At 45.8% G+C, this 19452-nt stretch overlaps 1 protein-coding gene across 1 annotated transcript; it reads right to left on the bottom strand.

The window, feature by feature from the left end:
- Positions 1 to 5341: 5341 nt before the first annotated feature.
- Positions 5342 to 19088, bottom strand: egln1a (egl-9 family hypoxia-inducible factor 1a). Its single transcript, XM_068741027.1, has 5 exons — positions 18154 to 19088; positions 9124 to 9243; positions 6149 to 6285; positions 5995 to 6062; positions 5342 to 5908 (listed from the first exon to the last, which is right to left on the bottom strand). The coding sequence occupies exons 1-5, from the start codon at positions 18817 to 18819 to the stop codon at positions 5859 to 5861; spliced, it is 1041 nt and encodes a 346-aa protein (XP_068597128.1). The 5' UTR covers positions 18820 to 19088; the 3' UTR covers positions 5342 to 5858.
- Positions 19089 to 19452: the final 364 nt, after the last annotated feature.

The raw sequence follows: 19452 nt of genomic DNA, 5'->3' as shown, positions 1-19452 counted from the left end.
AGTGACATGGCTGGGTATAAAAGGAACATCGTGAGGAGCTGAATCTTGCTGAAGTAAAGCCGAGGAGGGCTTAATCCAGGGGCGTCACTAGGTTTTCAGGACAGGGGGGGCTTAGCCCCCAGGAGATGCACAGGATGTGAGCAAATGTAGCGTACGAGCACAAAACCTCTCAAACGGCTAACAAGGACTGAGAAATTATACATTATTATTATTATTTCAGTCTGTTTTTTTAATACAGTACAACAACAAACAGGTTTAAACAGTAACAGGATGTTTACAGCATTAACAAGAAACAAAATGGCTACAATTACAAGTTACTTGGTGGATGGATTCCGCAGAGAGTCGTGATGACTATCTCCGTTTCTGCCCCCCTGAAAGGTGAATTTTCTGGGCTGTTTTGAACGAGGCCAAAGAGGTGCGTGTTGTGAGGGCAGGAGTCAAACAGTTCCACCCTAAGTTAGTCTTATAGGAGGATGTAATCAGGTTGTTGTTTGAGCTCCCTCTAGTGTTGTGGCTGTGGGTGTCACTAAATCTTTGAAGGTGTTTATTCAGGTATGCAGGGATTGAGGGGACTGAGGGCAGAGCTGCATTGACTATTTTAAATGCCAATCCCATTTTGATTATACTTTTAGTTTCACATATTTATACAACATTACTGTATACGTACTTTTGTTTCCTCTGCCAAAGAGATGATGTTTTTAACTGTGAGTTTGTTTATGTCAAAAAAAGAACTTTTTTCCATGTCTGTTAGAAAAAGCTGAATATTTTTGATTTCATGCTGTTAAACTCAAAAAGCTCCGGAAACCATTTGTCAATCAGCCGAACAAGAAGACTCTCAAATTATAGTTTATATAAACTATTCATTTATTTTTTGTTATAAAGTCACAGAACTTAATTTTAATGCAAATGGTCGGAATATATTTAAGTTAAAACAAATTATTGAGGTTTTGCCCTGCAATCAGTTGTCGGCTCGTTCAGGGTGTACCCTGCCTCCCAGTCAGGGTCAGCTGGGATAGGCTCCAGCCCCCCCTCAGTCACCCTCCCCAGTATGTGGTGTATAAATATCATGTTTATTCCCTCCGGTTGAGTTTTCTGTGGTTAAATGTGTCTTTTATTTTATTTTCTTCTGTTTTTATCGTCTTTGTGTGTTTTCTGATTTTTTCAGTTGCTGGTGGAATAAGTGGAAGTTTATTACCGCTTTCTGTTGATTTGAAACAGAACATTTTTGAATCCATACAATCAGCGACAGCGGAAACGAAAAAAAAAATGTTCGGACGAATTCCTAGTCGGAGGTCTTTTGGGGGGACAACAACCGGAAGTCAACAAATATTTTTAGTAGCGCCAGTTCCGAGTGAGTGAAGCCATTGAGTCGACATTATATTTGTTTCTCGGGTATTTAGTTCAGTTAACTAAAATGTCTTCGTTTGACTCTTTGAGAGATTTTGCTAAAAACAGACTAACAGCTGCTGATGAGGATATTTCTGGATATTTAGCGAAAACTGTCGTCAGAAACGAAGAAGAGAGAAATCGTCGGCGCGGCCTGCTGGATCTCCGCCTGCAACCCGAGTTGAAGTTACGCAGGATAGGTACACGAAACGTTATTTTTAAGTAATGAAACGGAGGTTTTGACGATCATTTAGTCCATACTTTATCAAGCGGTAACTCATTACCCTCGCCGAAGGGGAGGGCGAGGGTATTGCAATTGGGCAATTGTCTGTCTGTTTGTTTGTCTGTCCGAGCGCATAACTCAAACACTAGTAACCCAATCGACTTGAAATTTTTACACAAGCAAGGTTCTGCCCGTGGCTCGGTCCTCCCCGAGAATGGCGTTGATCCGGATCTGGATCCAGATTCTAGAATTTTTTAAAGGATTCTTTAACATTGCGAGATAGGGCACTTTTTGACATTTTTCTGAATTTCTTCAAAACGCATGGCGGTATGGATCTGAAAAAAAAAATCACACATAAGTACTCCTTAAAGGTCTATGACCATGACTAATTTCGTCCAGATCCGGATCCGAGAGCTAATTTTCGTTCTAAAATCTGCATGTTTCAGGAGTCCATCCTGACCTCAGTTTTGGAGCTAGAGACTTCAAGTTTGATGTGCACACTCATAGTTCATTCTAGTTTCATTTATGTTACAGTTGTAGTTGTATCTTTCCCCGTTCCGGAGCAGCAAGCTAGAGCAGGTTTGGCCCCTCTGATCCGGAAGACCTGTTTACTGTCTCACAAGATCGAATAGTCTATTGGAGGCGAGGGTCTGCAATCTCTGATTGTCTTTTTCTAGTTTCTTTATGCGTCTACGTTTCTATCATCGCAGTAGCGTCATACTCCGTTTGTTGTCCCTCCAGATCGCCCACAGCCTCATGCATGTAAGGAGGAGGAGGTGGAGGCTCCTGTTGACCAGCAGCTCTGGAACCAGGAGGTGAAGTCCAGTATGAAGCAAGAGGACCCAGAGCTTCCTCACCTGAAAGAGGAACCAGAGGAACTCCTCACCAGTCCGGAGGGAGAGCAGCTTGTGCTGAAGCAGGAGACTGATGTCGTCATGGTGGATCCTACTCATGAGGAAAATGACCAGAGTGACGTTCAGACTCTGTGCATGAAAGCTGAAGATGGTGCGGCAGAGACCGAGTCTGCTGTCAACATGCCGGTTATAATCTCTGTGGTTGGAGCAGCAGACATTGACCTGCTGATCTCTAACAGCTCTCATGTATCTGCCAGCCATGATGAAAGAGGTGGAACAAGCAGACAAGATGCTGAGATTGAGCAACAGTTCCAAATCCAGGGAAACGATAACACCAGTAGGAAGTCATATGTTTGCAGAGTATGTAACAAGTGTCACACAAATAACAGTCGCCTTAAAGCCCACATGAGAATCCACACTGGGGAGAAGCCTTGCATTTGTAAAACATGTGGCAAAGCTTTTACACAAAATGGCTGTTTGAAATATCACATGAGAATCCACACTGGAGAGAAGCCTTACATTTGTAAAACATGTAACAACGCTTTTACGCAACATATCAGTTTGAAATGTCACATGAGAATCCACAGTGGAGAGAAGCCTTTCATTTGTAAAACATGTAGCAAAGCTTTTGCACGAAATGACTATTTGAAAAGTCACATGAGAATCCACACTGGAGAGAAGCCTTTTATTTGTAAAACATGTAACAAAGCTTTTACACAACATGCCAGTTTGAAATATCACGTGAGAATCCACACTGGAGAGAAGCCTTACATTTGTAAAACATGTAACAAAGCTTTTACACAACATGCCAGTTTGAAATGTCACATGAGAATCCACAGTGCTTAGTTCATCAGTTCTTAGTTCATCATTTGCTCACTAATGTCTACCTACATACTTGTCTCAGATGATGTTTTGTTCCAGTAAAAAAAAAATAGAGAAACCTTCCACCCTGGTGAGAAGCTCTTACTTTGAAATATCTAGGGGGGGAAATGTTCAGGATATGAACTGATGATTTTTGTAAGATTAATTGAGAAATTATTTTAATGAAAAAAAAGTTTGAGACAGTTGGTTAAAATTGTTTTGTCTTCAGGAACCTGTTTCCTAGAAATATTTGTCCATCAATAATGATGGTGTTCATTGTTTATTCATGAGTGTTAAATGTAATAAATATAAACATCACTTTGTCTTCTTACTGCAGAGAAATTATCGGACGTCATGAGCAACCAGAAATTGAAGTTTTCCTAAATGACACTTGGTAAATTAGACTTTCTTATAGTAAGATTTCTTTTGTTGCAAATTCGTTCACTAGCCAAAGAAGACTTTCATCATTTTGGCCAAATCTGTATCTTTACAGTTGTCAGAGGAATATATTCTTTAAGACTTTTGGTTTAAATCCGACTCTAAACTCATTGCTATCAAGATGTGTTTCCCTTCAGAATGGCTGCACCAGGCTTCAGCTAAAGTGGAAAAAGTCTCGAATAAACCCATTTATCTGGATCAACTCTAAAATTAAATGAAACATTTCTGATACATTTCCCAACCCCGCTTCTGTGTGTCATCAAATCATGTTTCATTAAATAGCTTGATGATGAATATAATTATTAGATAGAATGTTAGAGCAGTCCAAGTACAGTCAAACATCCTGTCTAAGAGGAGCATTTCAAAAAAGCCCTTGCGGTCTTGTTTCCGTTGAAAGTCCTTAGTACATAAATCATCGACATGTAACAATACCAATAAATTACTCAATTGACGCAAAATAACAATAAATTAAAAAGACACTTAATATGTACAACGTAGCTGGAGAAAAAAGGGGGGAAATCGCTCTGAAAGATGAAACTAGCAATTATATAATGTTTGTCAGAGACAGATTCTGTAGTGAGGGGCATTTGTGATGGTTTGGGGTGCATTAGTGCCACGAGGCATGGGCAGCCTGCACATCAGTGAGGGCACTCTTAATGCTGGATGATGTACCTGCAGTTTCAGGAGCAACATGCCACCGAATAAACTACCGATTGTCTTTCCGGGCCTTGTTTATTTCCGAAAGGCAATGAAAGCACATTCTGTGGGACGAAGGAGACCCTGAAGTCTGGAGCAGCTGAAACCCTACATCAGACGAGAATGGGGCTTTTTTGCTGATTGTTATTTTGGTGTTGATGCAGTGGAGCGGTAAACATGACCCTGCAAAACACGACTTCTTTGAAACATGGCATTGCATTTTAAATGAGTAAATGAGATTTCAACATTTGAAATGTTGTCTTTGTGCTATTTCCCATTTCTACGGGATTCTTAGTCCAGTGACTGTTGATGGCCTCCAGAATGATCCAGGACCTCTCGTTTGATTGCGCTGTAAAAAGTGTGTTTTGGTTCCAAATATTGGTGACCTATTTTAATAAAATTGATGATTTGTCATCCAATAGAAATAATATATGCAACTCTGGTGCAGAATAATCTACAATACATTTTTTAAAGTTACAATAATGCACCGGGTGATGGTATCACTCACAATTTTGTCAGATAAATGTTCTACACATACAGCCGTTATTGAACTGAAGCAGGTTTTTCTTCTCACCGAGTTTGATTAATTTATACTTTATGAAAGTGCATCTAAAAATACAAAACAGCTTGGAGCGTTGGCCAGCAGAGGGCAGTGTGAGCCCGCATGCAGCAGAGGAAGGTCAGGTTCACTGCTCCTGCTGTACTACCGGCTTGGCCCAATCAGTGTTCTCCACTTCACCCTATCCTTTGCAGGAAGGTCAGATCCATCTCTCCTTAAATCAGCACAAATGAAAACGGGATGTACGAAGAGAAAGACCACAAACAGCAAGCATGAAAACGTGCCGAAGGCGAAAGGAGTCAAAGTAAGAGCAATGAATTCCGCCAGAAAAAAGGAGCTTTTAATTCAAATCATTCCCCATATTTCAAACTCAAGCACAATTTGCCATCCAGTAGCTTAGAACAGCTGATTCCATGTGAAAAGCATAAAACGTCGAGCATATGCAGAACACTGTACCTTTTAAGGAATTCACTGCAAATACAAATACGCAAAAGATGCAGATTCTCTCCGAGCTCAGCTCCTGTATGAATTGATTTTTAAAAAAAGCATCATCTGCTGCATCCTTCGCCGACGAGCTGCAAGGAGAAACATCCACGCGGTCCCTTTCAGCACAATGTCATGACATTCAAGGTTCCCTGTATTGCCACAGTCTGCTGAAATTGAATTAAAAAAACAATAATCACTGCGTATTAATTAGTTTTGTGTCCATAAACACGGAGGCTTCAGCACTCATTTCATTTCACCATGTAAAAACACACTCATGCGCTCCACGCTCTAGAGGCCACTTTCTTGGGACAGAGCACTTAATGGCAGCCTGAAGGAGGTGCAGGGAAGCCTCCTCTTAGCCGAGATCCGACGGTTTGTCAAGGTCAACCTTCACGCCTTTATCTCCTGCAGGAAAAGGAAACAAAATGATGTCAGACAGCGAGCCTGGGACGACGGGAACGCGGCTTTGCAGCTCCCAACTCAAACCTCACCTGTTAAATACTTTTCCTTCGCTCTGGCTCGCTCGTCTGCATCAAAATACCACACCGTGATGGCATACCTGCGGACACGTTAAAGTTTAAACCAAGGCGAACGGTAAACGGGGTCTCTTCGGCCGGGCGGGCGCTGCAGGTTTTGGATGCCTACCTGGTGGCGAAGGCCGGCTGGACCTCGTGAGGGTTCCGTCTGTCTGACCAGAACAGCAGCAGACGATCAAATCTGGGTTCTATGTCGGCAAACTGGGCCTTACAGTCTGGGAAGATTCGAAGAAGGCCACCGTGTTCCTGGAAGAGCAGAGGGAACATCAGGACAGCGAAACGTCTTCAAGGTAAACAAAGAAGTGGAGCCTCTTCGTTGGAGGTCGACGTTCCCATTTAATCGACACGGAATGGAGGGGAAGTGGAAAAGCTGAATAAAGCCAAATCTGAACACAACATGGTGATAAAAGTATTTTATAAAATAACTAGGATGGTCATTTTCATGAGCCGCCGCCGCCGCCCTCAGAACAGGTTTTTGGCACCGTAGTAGATTTCACTTGGAGGATGCAGCTGTGCACCAGATGTAGACAACACCAATACCCTTTAAGCTCTAGAATAATGTCGTGAAATCAGACTTCACGTTATTTATATGTTGCATGTCCATGTTTGTTCATTCGATATACTGCCGGACTTCTGCAACAACAACCCCAAAACAAAATCTGAATTACTATCTAACACTCGATGGAAGGGTGTGGTGCAGATCCAGACAAAAGGGTGGACCCATATATATATATTGTTTTTACATAAATATTTTCTTCAACATTGGAAGACGATGCATTCTTTGCTCGACTACAAAGGTTTCAAGACAGCTCTCTGGAGGGGAGGGCAGCTGCTGATTGGCCTTGGTGAAGGTTCTGAACTCAACTGGACGCCATCAGAGTAGCGGTTGATGTACAGCCCACGGTTTCTTAGCATTGAAGCGGCACCAGAGTCTAGCAGGGTCAGGACGAGCCGAAGACGTTCCCGGTACCCGGACCTGCTTCGTAGATCTCGTTCATCTCCTGCAGTGGTATTCACACGTCCAAATACAAGTTTCAACGTTCAAGGCTCCAGGATTTCAATTACTAAACAGGAACACGTCGTTCTGAGATGGAGCCACGGTATCCAGCGCAGCCACACCGATCAATTCTGCCGTCTCTCACCCCCCCGTCAGGCAGCCTTACGGTTCCCTGTGATTGCATCATCTTCATGCACAGGCCTGGACTTCAGCTATGTGAGGAAGTCTGGAAGACGGCCTGCCGGCCTGCTTTCCTTTTGCTTCACAGCTGACGCGTTCCGTTTTCGGGCATCCCGTCTCGTATTCAAGACGCGAGTTCCTTCACAACAACACTCGCCTCTGAACACTCAGACGTGGCCTACATTTTCTAGCATCTGTACACGTGCCTGACAGACAATATGGGATAAACAGATTTCATATTTATGTCCTTCCAGGTCTGTGGCGGCTGCCGTGGCCACGCTGGTGAGCCAGCCGCCATTAGCAGCAGAGGAAACGCTTCACTTTGGCACTTAGTCGCTTTTCAAATTAAAATCAGGAGGTTTGGTTACAACGTTCATGATCACATATCCTCTTATTATGGCCGATGGATTTAACATAGGTCTGCTTTGATGTTGGATGGCGCGACAGAGATATTCAGGAGGCTTTTAGTGGCTGAATGGTTCCGAGATCGCATCATACAAAGAAAGAAAGAAAGAATAAAAACTTTATTGATGTCATTGTTACACTGCAAGCACACAAAATGTTCTCTACTCGCCAGTACAACGGGCCCCTTGAAGAAACCACACACATGCAGGGGCCCTAGCATGCGGAGAGGGAATAGGGTGAGCAGTTCGGGGGGGTGGTGCCTTGCTCAAGGGCACCTCTCCAGCCACACGCTGGGACTCAACCCGGTGGAAGTCTCCGCTCGCCAGCCCTCACGAGTCACCGACCATTAGAACACACCCGTAGACGTCGGGATCACTTTGATCTCATTATCGATTTGATAGAAGAAAAGAAGAGCTCAATCATTAACTTTTTAAAGAGTGATGGATGTTCCTGAAAGCGTTCCCAAATCACTGGATCCATGAGACCGATGTTTGGCAGGTTCTCTGGGGAAGCCATCAAGAAATAGATTTTCTGTTACTTTATTGATCCTCGGTGGGGAAATTCCTCTTTGCCTTCCAGTAAATATACGGTACTCCTCACATATAGCCCAACACACACACACACACACACACACACACGCAAAGTAAGGACGTGTTCTAATGCTGTAAATATTCCCTCTACAAAACACGACTAAATCATTCCCAGAGATAATCAATACACCAGAACGACTTGTAATGATTATCTAATCTGCGTCGGCAGCGTTTGCTCGACTGCTGCTGCAGTCCCACCTCTGTCACAAAATGTTTTAGTTGTGGTTTGAGAAACAGCTAAAGAGAGGAACCCGATGATCTCACTGGTTCAATGACACACAGGGTTCCTCAGATCTGCTGCGATGTCTTATACACCAACGCAAGAACTTTAAAAAGCAAAAGGAAACAGGTCAGCAGCGTTTCAGTAAATTTACACCGTCCACATGGTGATCTGGATCATCACCAAAAGGTTCTAAATTGTTCTTGGTATCTTTATCCACCAACCATGAAAAGCAAAAGTGAACCAGAGCTCTTGTGTTTTTAACTGATTATTTAATCTGTAAATGGAGTTTTCAATGTCAAAACTACATTTTATTTCCTGACCTCATTCTGGATTTGATCCGGATGAAATTTGGTGGCAAGATAGCGGCCCCCACCCTACATGACTGTGTCAAATTCCATAAACATCGGCCAATAATCAACCGAGATATTGAGGAACAACTTTTGAAGCTTTATTGACTGCAGTGTAGCCAAAAAGTCAAAATCAACGTGATCCAGAATCCAGAATCTCTCCTGGATCATCACCGAACTTGTGTCTGTTTCAGGTAACATTTCATCATGATCCTGCTGTACCTTTTTGAGCTATGCTGCTAACAGAAAAAAACAAACAAACCCACGCCGGTGATGACATAACCTCCGCCTCCGTAATTTTACTTGAATGAAAATGACTTGCTAATCGTATCTCTCACGTACCTTAGCAGTCCAGTCTTTATTAAGGTAATAAATACATGTGACACATCGTCCATCGCCATTGGGGTTGTCCACGTGTCGCACGTACCCTGTCCCGTTTCCAGGGTAACATGCCACCATCGCCTGAAGACAGGAAGATGCAAAAGCAAGATTAGTAAAAGCAGAGCGGCCGTGACAAAAGCACAAATCACGTCAAAACCGTCACCATTAAACGGAGAATATAGAAAACTTGTTGGTTCGGCGAGCAAATTAGAGCTGATCACGGTCTCACAAAGCTACTACTACTGTACTTCCGGCTTGTCCCATGAGGGGTCGCTACAGCAACCCAACCTTCTACACTTCACCCTGTCCTTTGCATCGTCCTCCCCAACACCAGCCACTCTCATGTCCTCCCTCACTACGTCCATGTATCGTCTCCTGGGTCCTCCTCTAGTCCTGTTCCCTGGCAGTTCCATCCTCAGCATCCTTCTACCGATATAGTCCCTGTCTCTCCTCTGGACATGTCCAAACCATCAAAGTCTGGTCTCTCTGACCTTGTCTCCAAAACATCTAACCTTCACTGTCCCTCTTATTGTCTCATTTCTAATCCTGTCCAACCTGGTCACTCCCAAAGAGAACCTCAGCATCATCATCTCTGCCTCCCGTCTATTCCTTGGTGAATATCAGACGTCTACACCCCTGTAATGACGGGCCGTCTCCCTGTAGGTGGCAGCAGGACTGTTTTTGTATCACCGCTTGCCCCACTCGCACCAAACTGGTTACATCGGAGGCTCCTGAAAGCTCAGCTGCATCGGCACAAACTAGAAACGTGCAAGGAAATAAACCAGAGCCGTCACGCTGCCTGTCAACTTCCTCTCGCCTCTTCCTGCCGCGTTAAAGGCGGCGCGATCTGCTCTTGTGTTGGCAGTGAACCCTCGTGAGCTAAACGGAAGTCAAACGCAGAGCAGAGGGCAGATCCAGCCATCAGGCGCCGTGTCTAAGCCATGATGCCACAATCAGATCATAAATTACCAAAAGTCTCTAGATGTGGAAATTAATGAGAAAAAAAATATATATATATAAATAATCCAGATTGCACATCTATCTGAATCCTATTTTCCTGCACCTCCGACCAGCCGTCTGTCATCTTTTGAGCGATGCAGGTTACCACTGGAATGCACAATATCAGGGTGCCCAAAGGCAAGAAAAGAACAAAGGCGAGATGTGTGTGTGTGTGTGTGTGTGTGTGGGGCGCTCTCACCTGCAGCCTTAAAACAAAAAGGGCGCGACTCGAAAGAAAAAAGATATCTGGGATTCAAAGTGGGTGACGGGCATTCAAACCGACCGAGGGCTTCCCGACAGTAGACAGATTAAACATTGTTGCGTTCGCAAATGTGTGCAGAAACGGAGAGAGAGGAGGAGAAAGCGAAGGGCGAGGCTGCAGGAGAGGAGAGCAGAGGAGAGGAGAGGAGTGAACTGCTGTAAACTTTGACTCTTGGCCTCCTTCCAGCGGGAGCAGCATTTTAATGGCTGTGCTACGTGCAGATCGTGAGGAAGGTTGGCTGATCCGCGGCTACGTCAACCCTCCCGCCTCGACCGCTTGGCTCATGCTGCCAGAGGGGAGGCGGGTTAACAGCCTCCGCAAGGCCGAGTGCCAGAGTCGAGATTACCAGAGCGCCGGAGGCGAGACAGCGTTGCAATGTGCAGCTTTGACTTTCACCTTCCATTTTCCTTTCTTCACTTCACCTGCTGCACGGAGGTTTAACTCGGTGAGTGTGGGTTGGATCGTACCGAAACAAATCCGAACCCGACCCTCTGGCTTCAGTCCGACAGTCTCGTCATCGCCTCAGGCACAAATGGTGGAAATAGACAATATTCCCAACACATTAAAAGTGAACTTTCAGAAAGCTTCAAAGACAAAGCCATACATAATAAAAAATAAAACGTAAAAATTTAAATAGAAAGAATAAATAATCACTAAAAGCACTCAGATAATGCACGTGAATTATCCACAGAAAATGTGCAAGATCAACAAATATCTGTAAACAAAAACCTCGTTTGAGGTAGAGATGAGCAGCTTTATCGATTCTGTGATTTAAAGATTCCCCAGAGCGTATGGATTTTTATTGAATCGTGATCTGAATTATCCTGAATATCGTATCGAGCGATTAGTGCACCGCTCCAGCCCGAGTCTGAGGTGCTATTTAACTCCAGCTTGTCATTCATCTGATGAGCGAGTAAACAAAAGCACAGCAAGACCGACTCCAGCTTCAGTCACAGAGCGAGACACCTTCAAGCTAAAGTCCTACTGAAAAGGGCCTCGACATTAAAGAGCCGCTTTGATGCCGACGGGCTCATCCGTCTCCCCGTTAGCCACTATTCAACGGGCTAAACCAGTGTCAGGTAGAGTACAATGACCCAAAGTCAATGAGACCTTCTTTATCAGTGTTTTTGCCGTGTTACCTATAACAATTCAATAAACCAATAACTGGAGATGTACTTGAATTGATCCCTTCGTCAGAGGGAGATTACACGCAGAGGAATCCTCTGGGTGGGACAGAGTCGTGCTAGCTTTGCATCATCTATTTGTTTCAAGACAAATGCAACTCAGAGTAAATCGAAGTAAACAAGGAAACAAACAGGAAAGAAGAACGTGGCAGAGAACACGGAACCAGATCTACCGTAAAGACGACGCTCTAGTAAACGTGTTGCTAGCTCGGTACGGGTATGACCCGTTTCCATCGAACCAAGCACGCCGACCTCTGAGTCCTCTCTGCAAATTGTCCACTTATTGACATTTTGTTCACATGCAGAGTTTATAGTGAATGAGTCCAGGAGTCAGGGTTGAATGGGTGAAACATTTTGTAACCTTATGCCAACTGAACTCCGGCTCCTGTTCCAACAACCTCTGACGTCAGCAGAAAAGAGAACTTTCCTCCTACAACGCGAACGGCCCCTACTATGGTAGCGGAGCCAGTGCTGTGGTGTTCCCGAGGAGGTAAACCCTGAGTGAGGGCGTGCACACGTCCACTATCACAGAGACTGCAAGACAATGGCTCTTCCCTCAACTCCAGGATACTCCTCCACCTCCAAAAGGTGCTCCATTTGAGCTGCACCGGCACCCAGAATGTTATTGTTCTCGCACCGATAGGAACTAACGGTATCAAAGACCTCACAAACTGGCTGCCGTCTGGTCCCACTTCACCAGGCTCAGGGTTGCTTATCCATCGCACCAGAAAACGGTTGAATTCTGGAGCTGGTCACATGACACCCCACTCACAGCCCAACGTTAACATCATGTTTTATTTCTCACACACACACGTTGGTCGGGTGGGGCTGTCAGGGTTGCTGCCTCCCATTGACAAACTAAAATTAAACGTATAAGCTGTGTCCCGCTTTAGGATTTTACTGCTGCCATTTCTACAATAAATCAGAATTTTCCCATAAGATGAGCCATAGAATAAACAACGGTGAAGAAGCGGAACACGTTCACAACTGTCCTGCCAGCAGGTTGGCATCTAGCAGCGTGCAATATCTACAGAAACATTAAAAATGTGTAATTCCATCACTTTCAAAAGATGCTAAATGTTCAATTAAATTATATTTGATTGGACATATTTTACTTGCAGCATGGACTTTTATTCTGCCTCAAATACAGCAAATCGTCACTTCACGCGGCATCTGACGCACCTTGTCACAAAGTGTGGCCCAAGTCGGGGACTTGGACTTTACCGTTTAAGCAGGAAAAGCTATTTATCAAACTCGCGTATTCTTTACAGTTTGTTGAAGCGATCTGATTCTCCAGATAGTGAAGATTTCTAAAAACAAAGTCTGGACACCCCTGCATTATATCGTAGTAATGAAAACGGAAAGGAACTTAAACTCAAACCGGCGGCAGGCTAGCCAACGCGCCGCCATGAATGAACCTAGAAACCTAGAACTATAGCATGGTTAAAAGCAGCAGGATGGAGGCGGCGTCCGGCTGCCATTAAGGGAGGAATGCTCACGGCCGGCAGCATAATGTACAGCCAGCTCCGACCTCCACCCACAGAAACGTGACCACATGACTTCCTCCCTTTAACCTATCGTATAGAGCTGTAGGATTTAGGTCAACAGTCAACTTCCTCCTGCAACAGAGGTTCCAGAAAATACATTTTTCTCTTCCACAGCATTATTTGTCGCACTACAACACAAGCTATCCATAGTTTCCTCAACAAATTGATAAATCAAATACTTATTTCAACCCTTCAATACTTATTTTATTGCAAAAACAATAAACTGCCCGAGCATTAATCCAAGCAGCCGGCGGAGACCTACGGCAACTAAAAAAAAAAAAGAATAATCTCAACTCTCTACTGGAGGTGAAAATGTTCCTATATTTAAAGGAACAAAAAGTGAGCATTTGAAATCAGAGTTCTAAGGTTTCACGGCCTACAAACAGGTGGGACGACAGGAAGATCATTTTTCTGCTGCGATCTCTTTCCGTGTTCTCTGATAATGCCACGACGGCATCGGCGAGCCTGCAGGGAAACAAACATCCTGTTGCCTGCAACTTCTCACAATGTTATCCAGTCAAAAGGGGAAATGAACACAATGACAAATAACATTTGGGCAGAATCGTTTTCCCGCTATCTCCCCCCTCCCCCCCCCTCCCCCCCATGTGAGATTTGCTTACATTGTGTTTCATGCCTTTGGGCCATTGATACTTTGGCCGCCTTCTGTTTATGCAAGTCATGCTGGCTTTCGCTGGGCACAGTCCAGGAGCGTTTGCCAAGACGACGAGGGCAGTGGGGCGAGGGAGCCGAGTTGTAAATAGAGTTCGAGTTAGTGAGCTCTATGAACACGAACAAATTCAAACGGTTTCCTGCCTATAAAACACCTACTCAGAACCGGTGACGGGTGTGCTCGCTTCCTCAAATGTCGAGGACTACAAACCTAAAAACAACGGGTCAAGCCACTTCCATCAAGACGTGCACGTCCAGCGCGTCGTTTCTCATGTCCAGCATTCACACGCCGAATGAAACATAGAACTGATAAAGGAAATTAAGCACCAACTAGACAGGTAAACAAATACACAGGGAAAAATCCTGCATGATGCGCTGTTAAGTTTTATAAATTCTGTGTTTATATTCTAACCGCAGGGCTGCTATATAACCGCCCGTCAGTCCTATCTGGGTGAAATGAGCAACAATGGAAAACAGAGTTAACTTCTTGCTTCTCCGGGGGAAAGACTCAAGCCACAAGGTCACGGCGACCAGAGTGACAAATGAAAAATGACCAACAAACCGCTTACCGGTACTCAGAGGAACCGATCTGAAGCACGGTGCTTCCCTTCAGATGTTTTGTCAGTAAACAACGTCTCGCTGAAACAGATCCTGCCCAGCTTCCTTTCCCCCCCCCCCCCCGACGCTGCCAACCATGAAACATGCAGGTCTTCCTCTTAACCCTCGTGTTACCCTGTCTGCAAGAGGACAGGAATGTCCATTTTCGAGTCCAAGTCCAACAAAATCCATAATTTGACCCTGTATTGCATTTTTATCCCGTCCATGACTCAAGTGGACAAAAATGTCCACCTGTCCTTCAGCCATTTGTACTAATTCTCAAAATCTTTGATTTGACTCATGGAGTTGCGCTAAATCCTTTCGACATGGATTTGGATTTTAGGATTTTAACCCCTTCCAGGCCATGTTTGAACACATCTGGATGCTGAAGGGCATCGATGAGATAAAAATGCTTTACAGGGTCAAATTATGGATCGTCGTGCTGAAAGTTCAAATTTTCACATTTAACCCTAAATTACCTCCCCTTGCCAAAAACAAAATCACCTCTCTGAACTTTTGTTGGACACTTTCTTGAAAAATTGACATCTTTGTCCAAAGGACCATGGATAGGGTAAACCTGGATTACACCGTCAAATAATGGATTTGTGTGCTGAAAATTGACTTTGAAATTTAACCCAGAATGACACCGCCTCACCAAAAAAACAACTCCTGTGAGGAAGACGATTGCCTGAAATGGAGGGAAGAAAATGTCCAGGCGTAACACAAGGGTCAACATAAGACCTCTGCCTAAAGGAAAGCCTCACGGTGATTCAGCAGTTCATAAAGGACGAGAAGGTCAGACCGATCCAGCCGGCTGCATCGGGTCGCTGCAGGTCCTGTTATTTCACTGAAAGATCAATGCAAAGCAGAACTCTCTTGCACTATAACAGTGAGCAGGATGTTTTTCTGCATTTAACAGCAGCCCATGTCCAGCACTGCCACATTACCATTAGAACATGTGCATTGTGCCGTCCTGCAAGTACCCATTATACACTAGCTGAACGTTAACTAAGCACAATTAAAGTTGGGATTCAGATTCTGTTTGTGCTACGCTACCAGTCGAGGAAATAGTTTGCCGTTACATAATTAGGGATGCAGCAGCATAAGGATTTTGTGGTACACCCCAGTAGGACTCCATCTAGAGGAGTCTGTTAATGTGGCTGGGGCATCTACTTCGGATGCCCCCTGGACGCCTCCCTGGGGAGGTGTTCTGGGCATGTCCCACAGGGAGGAGGCCCCGGGGGTTGAACTATGTCTCTCGGCTGACCTGGGAACGCCCCGGGATCCCCCCGGAAGGAGGTGGAAGTCCCTGCTGAGCCTGCTGCCTCCGCGAGCCGGCTCTGGATAAGCCGGTGAAGACGGATGGGTGGGACCACAGTATGAAAGATGACTGATGATTCATGCTTGGGGAATTGAGGTGACAAAAATGACTACCGTAATTGCTGAACTATTATGCGCACCTGTGAAAAAGCCGCACCCACTGAATTAAAAAATATATATATTTTGTACTAAAATAAGCCGCACATATTCGTAAGCCGCAAGTGCATTGAGACAAATGATATTTAACGGAACACGGCTCGTAACGATATCCGCAGCAGGTCTTCAAGGTGAACAGCGTCTGGCATGTTAGATCAAGGGAAGTCGGCAAATCAGATCCGTAACTTCGGGATAAGGATTGGCTCTAAGGGCTGGGTCGGTCGGGCTGGGGTGCGAAGCGGGGCTGGGCTCGAGCCGGGGCTGGGCTCGAGCCGCGGCTGGGGGAGCAGTCGCCCCGTTGCCCTCCCCTCTCCGCCCGTCGGAGGCTGCGCGGCGCGCGCGCCCGCCTGGCGGGGTGTCCCCGTCCCCCTTGCCCCCGTGCCCCTCATCCTCCGTCCGCGGGAGCGTGGTGCGGCAGGGGTGGGGACGCCCGGGAGGTCGAGGGGGTGGGTTCCTTCCCCGCTACGCGGCGCGTCCGACGCCGCGTAGCGGATGGCGGACAGGCAGCGGGGACCGGGTACGGCGGTCCGGCGGCGGGGACCGGGCACGGCGGTCCGGCGGCGGCGACTCTGGACGAGCGCCGGGCCCTTCTCGCGGATCTCCCCAGCTACGCGCAAGCGGGGCTTTCCCTCCGGGCGGGCGGGCGTTAATTTTGTAACGAAAATAAATAGGCTTTAACGAAACACGGCTCGTAACGAAAGTGGGAAAATATACGTAAATTTGCCGCGTCGTTGCATAAACCGCAAGGTTCAAAATATTGGAAAAAAGTAGCGGCTTGTACACCGGGAATTACGGTAATCAGACCAGCAACAATTTGAAAAAAAAAATTGATAAAAGATTATCAGATTGCTTAATTATATTTTAGCCCTTAAAATATGGGAATGATAAACCATTAACTGAATAACAATGCTTCTTTCGCGAGGCTTTTTCCAGACACGAGACAAAAGGTGCCACCAATGATTTCCAATAGCTTATAGTGCGAAACAGCAGCTCCTCACTCCAACACACACACATTACAGCCGAGCAGTCGGTCCCATCAATGCGCCAAATTGCTTGTTTATAGAACGATCGACTCGGTTGGTGCAATTTATACAGAATGGTGAGGAGCGATGAAGGCCCAGGCCGCGCGAAAGGACGAATGACATAACATTTTGACGTTACCCTTATTAACGACCCAAGTTTGAAGCACCGATTTTAAACGATCAGACCGAAGCAGCGATTTTAAAACGATCAGACCGAAGCAGCGATTTTAGAACGATCAGACCGAAGCACCGATTTTAAAACGATCAGACCGAAGCAGCGATTTTAAACGATCAGACCGAAGCAGCGATTTTAAAACGATCAGACCGAAGCACCGATTTTAAAACGATCAGACCGAAGCACCGATTTTAAAACGATCAGACCGAAGCAGCGATTTTAAAACGATCAGACCGAAGCAGCGATTTTAAACGATCAGACCGAAGCAGCGATTTTAAAACGATCAGACCAAAGCACCGATTTTAAACGATCAGACCGAAGCACCGATTTTAAACGATCAGACCGAAGCACCGATTTTAAAACGATCAGAACGAAGCAGCGATTTTAAAACGATCAGACCGAAGCACCGATTTTAAAACGATCAGACCGAAGCACCGATTTTAAACGATCAGACCGAAGCACCGATTTTAAAACGATCAGACCGAAGCACCGATTTTAAAACGATCAGACCGAAGCACCGATTTTAAAACGATCAGACCGAAGCACCGATTTTAAAACGATCAGACCGAAGCACCGATTTTAAAACGATCAGACCGAAGCACCGATTTTAAACTATCAGACCGAAGCACCGATTTTAAACGGTCAGACCGAAGCACCGATTTTAAATGATCAGACCAAAGCACCGACTTTAAACGATCAGACCGAAGCACCGATTGTAAACGATCGATCAGGACTTGATATGATCAGACTGAAGCACTGATTTTAAATGATCAGACTGAGGCACCGATTTTAAATGATCAGACCGAAGCACCGATTTTAAATGATCAGACTGAAGCACCGATTTTAAATGATCAGACTGAAGCACTGATTTTAAATGATCAGACTGAGGCACCGATTTTAAATGATCAGACCGAAGCACCGATTTTAAATGATCAGACCGAAGCACCGATTTTAAATGATCAGACTGAAGCACCGATTTTAAATGATCAGACTGAAGCACCGATTTTAAATGATCGATCCGGATGAAGGCTGCTTCATCTTCCCGTACTACAATACTCACCTTGGTCCTTCCATTTATCTTGTACTTCCCCAGGTTACCGCTGCAGTGTCTAATCACGTCGTCCATGCGACCCATCAGAAGGTGGATCTTCTCGCAGCCGGCTTCACGCCCCTCTATCCACGTGATTTGGTCGCCACGGATGTCCCTCGTGGAGTCGCCCTTCTGGCTGACTAACTGGCCGTCCGTGAACTTGCCCGTGTCGTGCAGGGCTTTGACGTCCTCCAAAATACCCAGCCCGGTCTCTTCTCCCAAGAAGTTGTCCACCACGCAGATGCCGTGCTTCCTCATGCACGGGACGATGCATTCCACGGCGAGTTTCCGTGGAGAGGCGCTAGAACGTCCGTTAGGCGTGGCGGCGTCCACGCAGCCGTCCTCTGCGTCTGTCTTCGTGGTTTCGTGTGAAGACTCGCTGCCGGTCCGCTCGGGGCTCACGTTTTCTCGGGGCTTCTCCGGTTCCTCGCCGTCCGTCCTCGGCTCCAGGTTGCGTTCAGGTGGCCGCGCCTTGTCCGCCTCCTTGCACATGAGTTTGTGCTTCTTCCAGTGCTGCTTCTGGTGCTCCTTGCTGCAGTAGGAGGAGCTCCGGCACCGCCCGCACTTAAGCAGGTTCTCCATTTTCCCACAAAGTTCACAGTACTGTCCATCGAAATCCGCGTCCTGCTTCTCCATGTTCCTGGTTGCGCTGCGCCTTTAACTCCGATCCATCGCACGCGCCTTTAACTCGGATCCATCGCACGCGCCCTGCTAGCCGACAACTTCGGAAGCCACGCCGAGCATGAGGGGGGGGAAGTAATAATCAATGCCTCGCCATTTTACCCGACTTACCCACATCTTACGTCAGTGACGTAACACAACACCGCGTGTTCTGGGTCGAGCGTCTGAGGCTACGTCGTCAGGGAGCATTTCTGTGTTTCTGGTTAGCCGCTCTCGGAGCATGGCGCCGCTCCCGTGTGCTCGCGCAGGCTTTCTGTAGTCCCAGTCTGTCCTGACGTCACACACAAGCACCGCCCCCATTTGCAGTGGCATTCACGGGTCGTCGGACAAACCACGTTCCTGGAACGTCTTTGAAGGTAGGGCTTCAATGATTCAACACGTGGAAGTAGTTAAATCGATGTTATGACAGGTCAACGGGGACCATGGAAGTAAAGGTTATCATGACTGGAACTAACCGAGCTGACTCATTCATAATTATTTAAAGACAATGGTGAAAGGTAGATTTAATTAAGTCGTGAAAGAACATATTTGATGTATTTTGAGTCCTCGTTTCTTTTCCAACAACTGAAGGACAGAAAAATGTAATCT

This window comes from Brachionichthys hirsutus, chromosome 7 (genome assembly GCF_040956055.1).
Source record: "Brachionichthys hirsutus isolate HB-005 chromosome 7, CSIRO-AGI_Bhir_v1, whole genome shotgun sequence".
Taxonomy (NCBI): domain Eukaryota; kingdom Metazoa; phylum Chordata; class Actinopteri; order Lophiiformes; family Brachionichthyidae; genus Brachionichthys; species Brachionichthys hirsutus.
Note: the sequence above shows the minus strand (reverse complement) of the source record. Positions and strands in the feature narration are given on the sequence as shown.

Coding starts and splice junctions, on each gene's coding strand:
- egln1a (XM_068741027.1), bottom strand. CDS start 18,819: ATGGAGAAGCAGGACGCGGATTTCGATGGACAGTACTGTGAACTTTGT. Junction 6,286..9,123: donor ATAAAGACTGGACTGCTAAG/GTACGTGAGAGA, acceptor CTGCTCTTCCAG/GAACACGGTGGCCTTCTTCG. Junction 6,063..6,148: donor CAGCCGGCCTTCGCCACCAG/GTAGGCATCCAA, acceptor ACGTGTCCGCAG/GTATGCCATCACGGTGTGGT.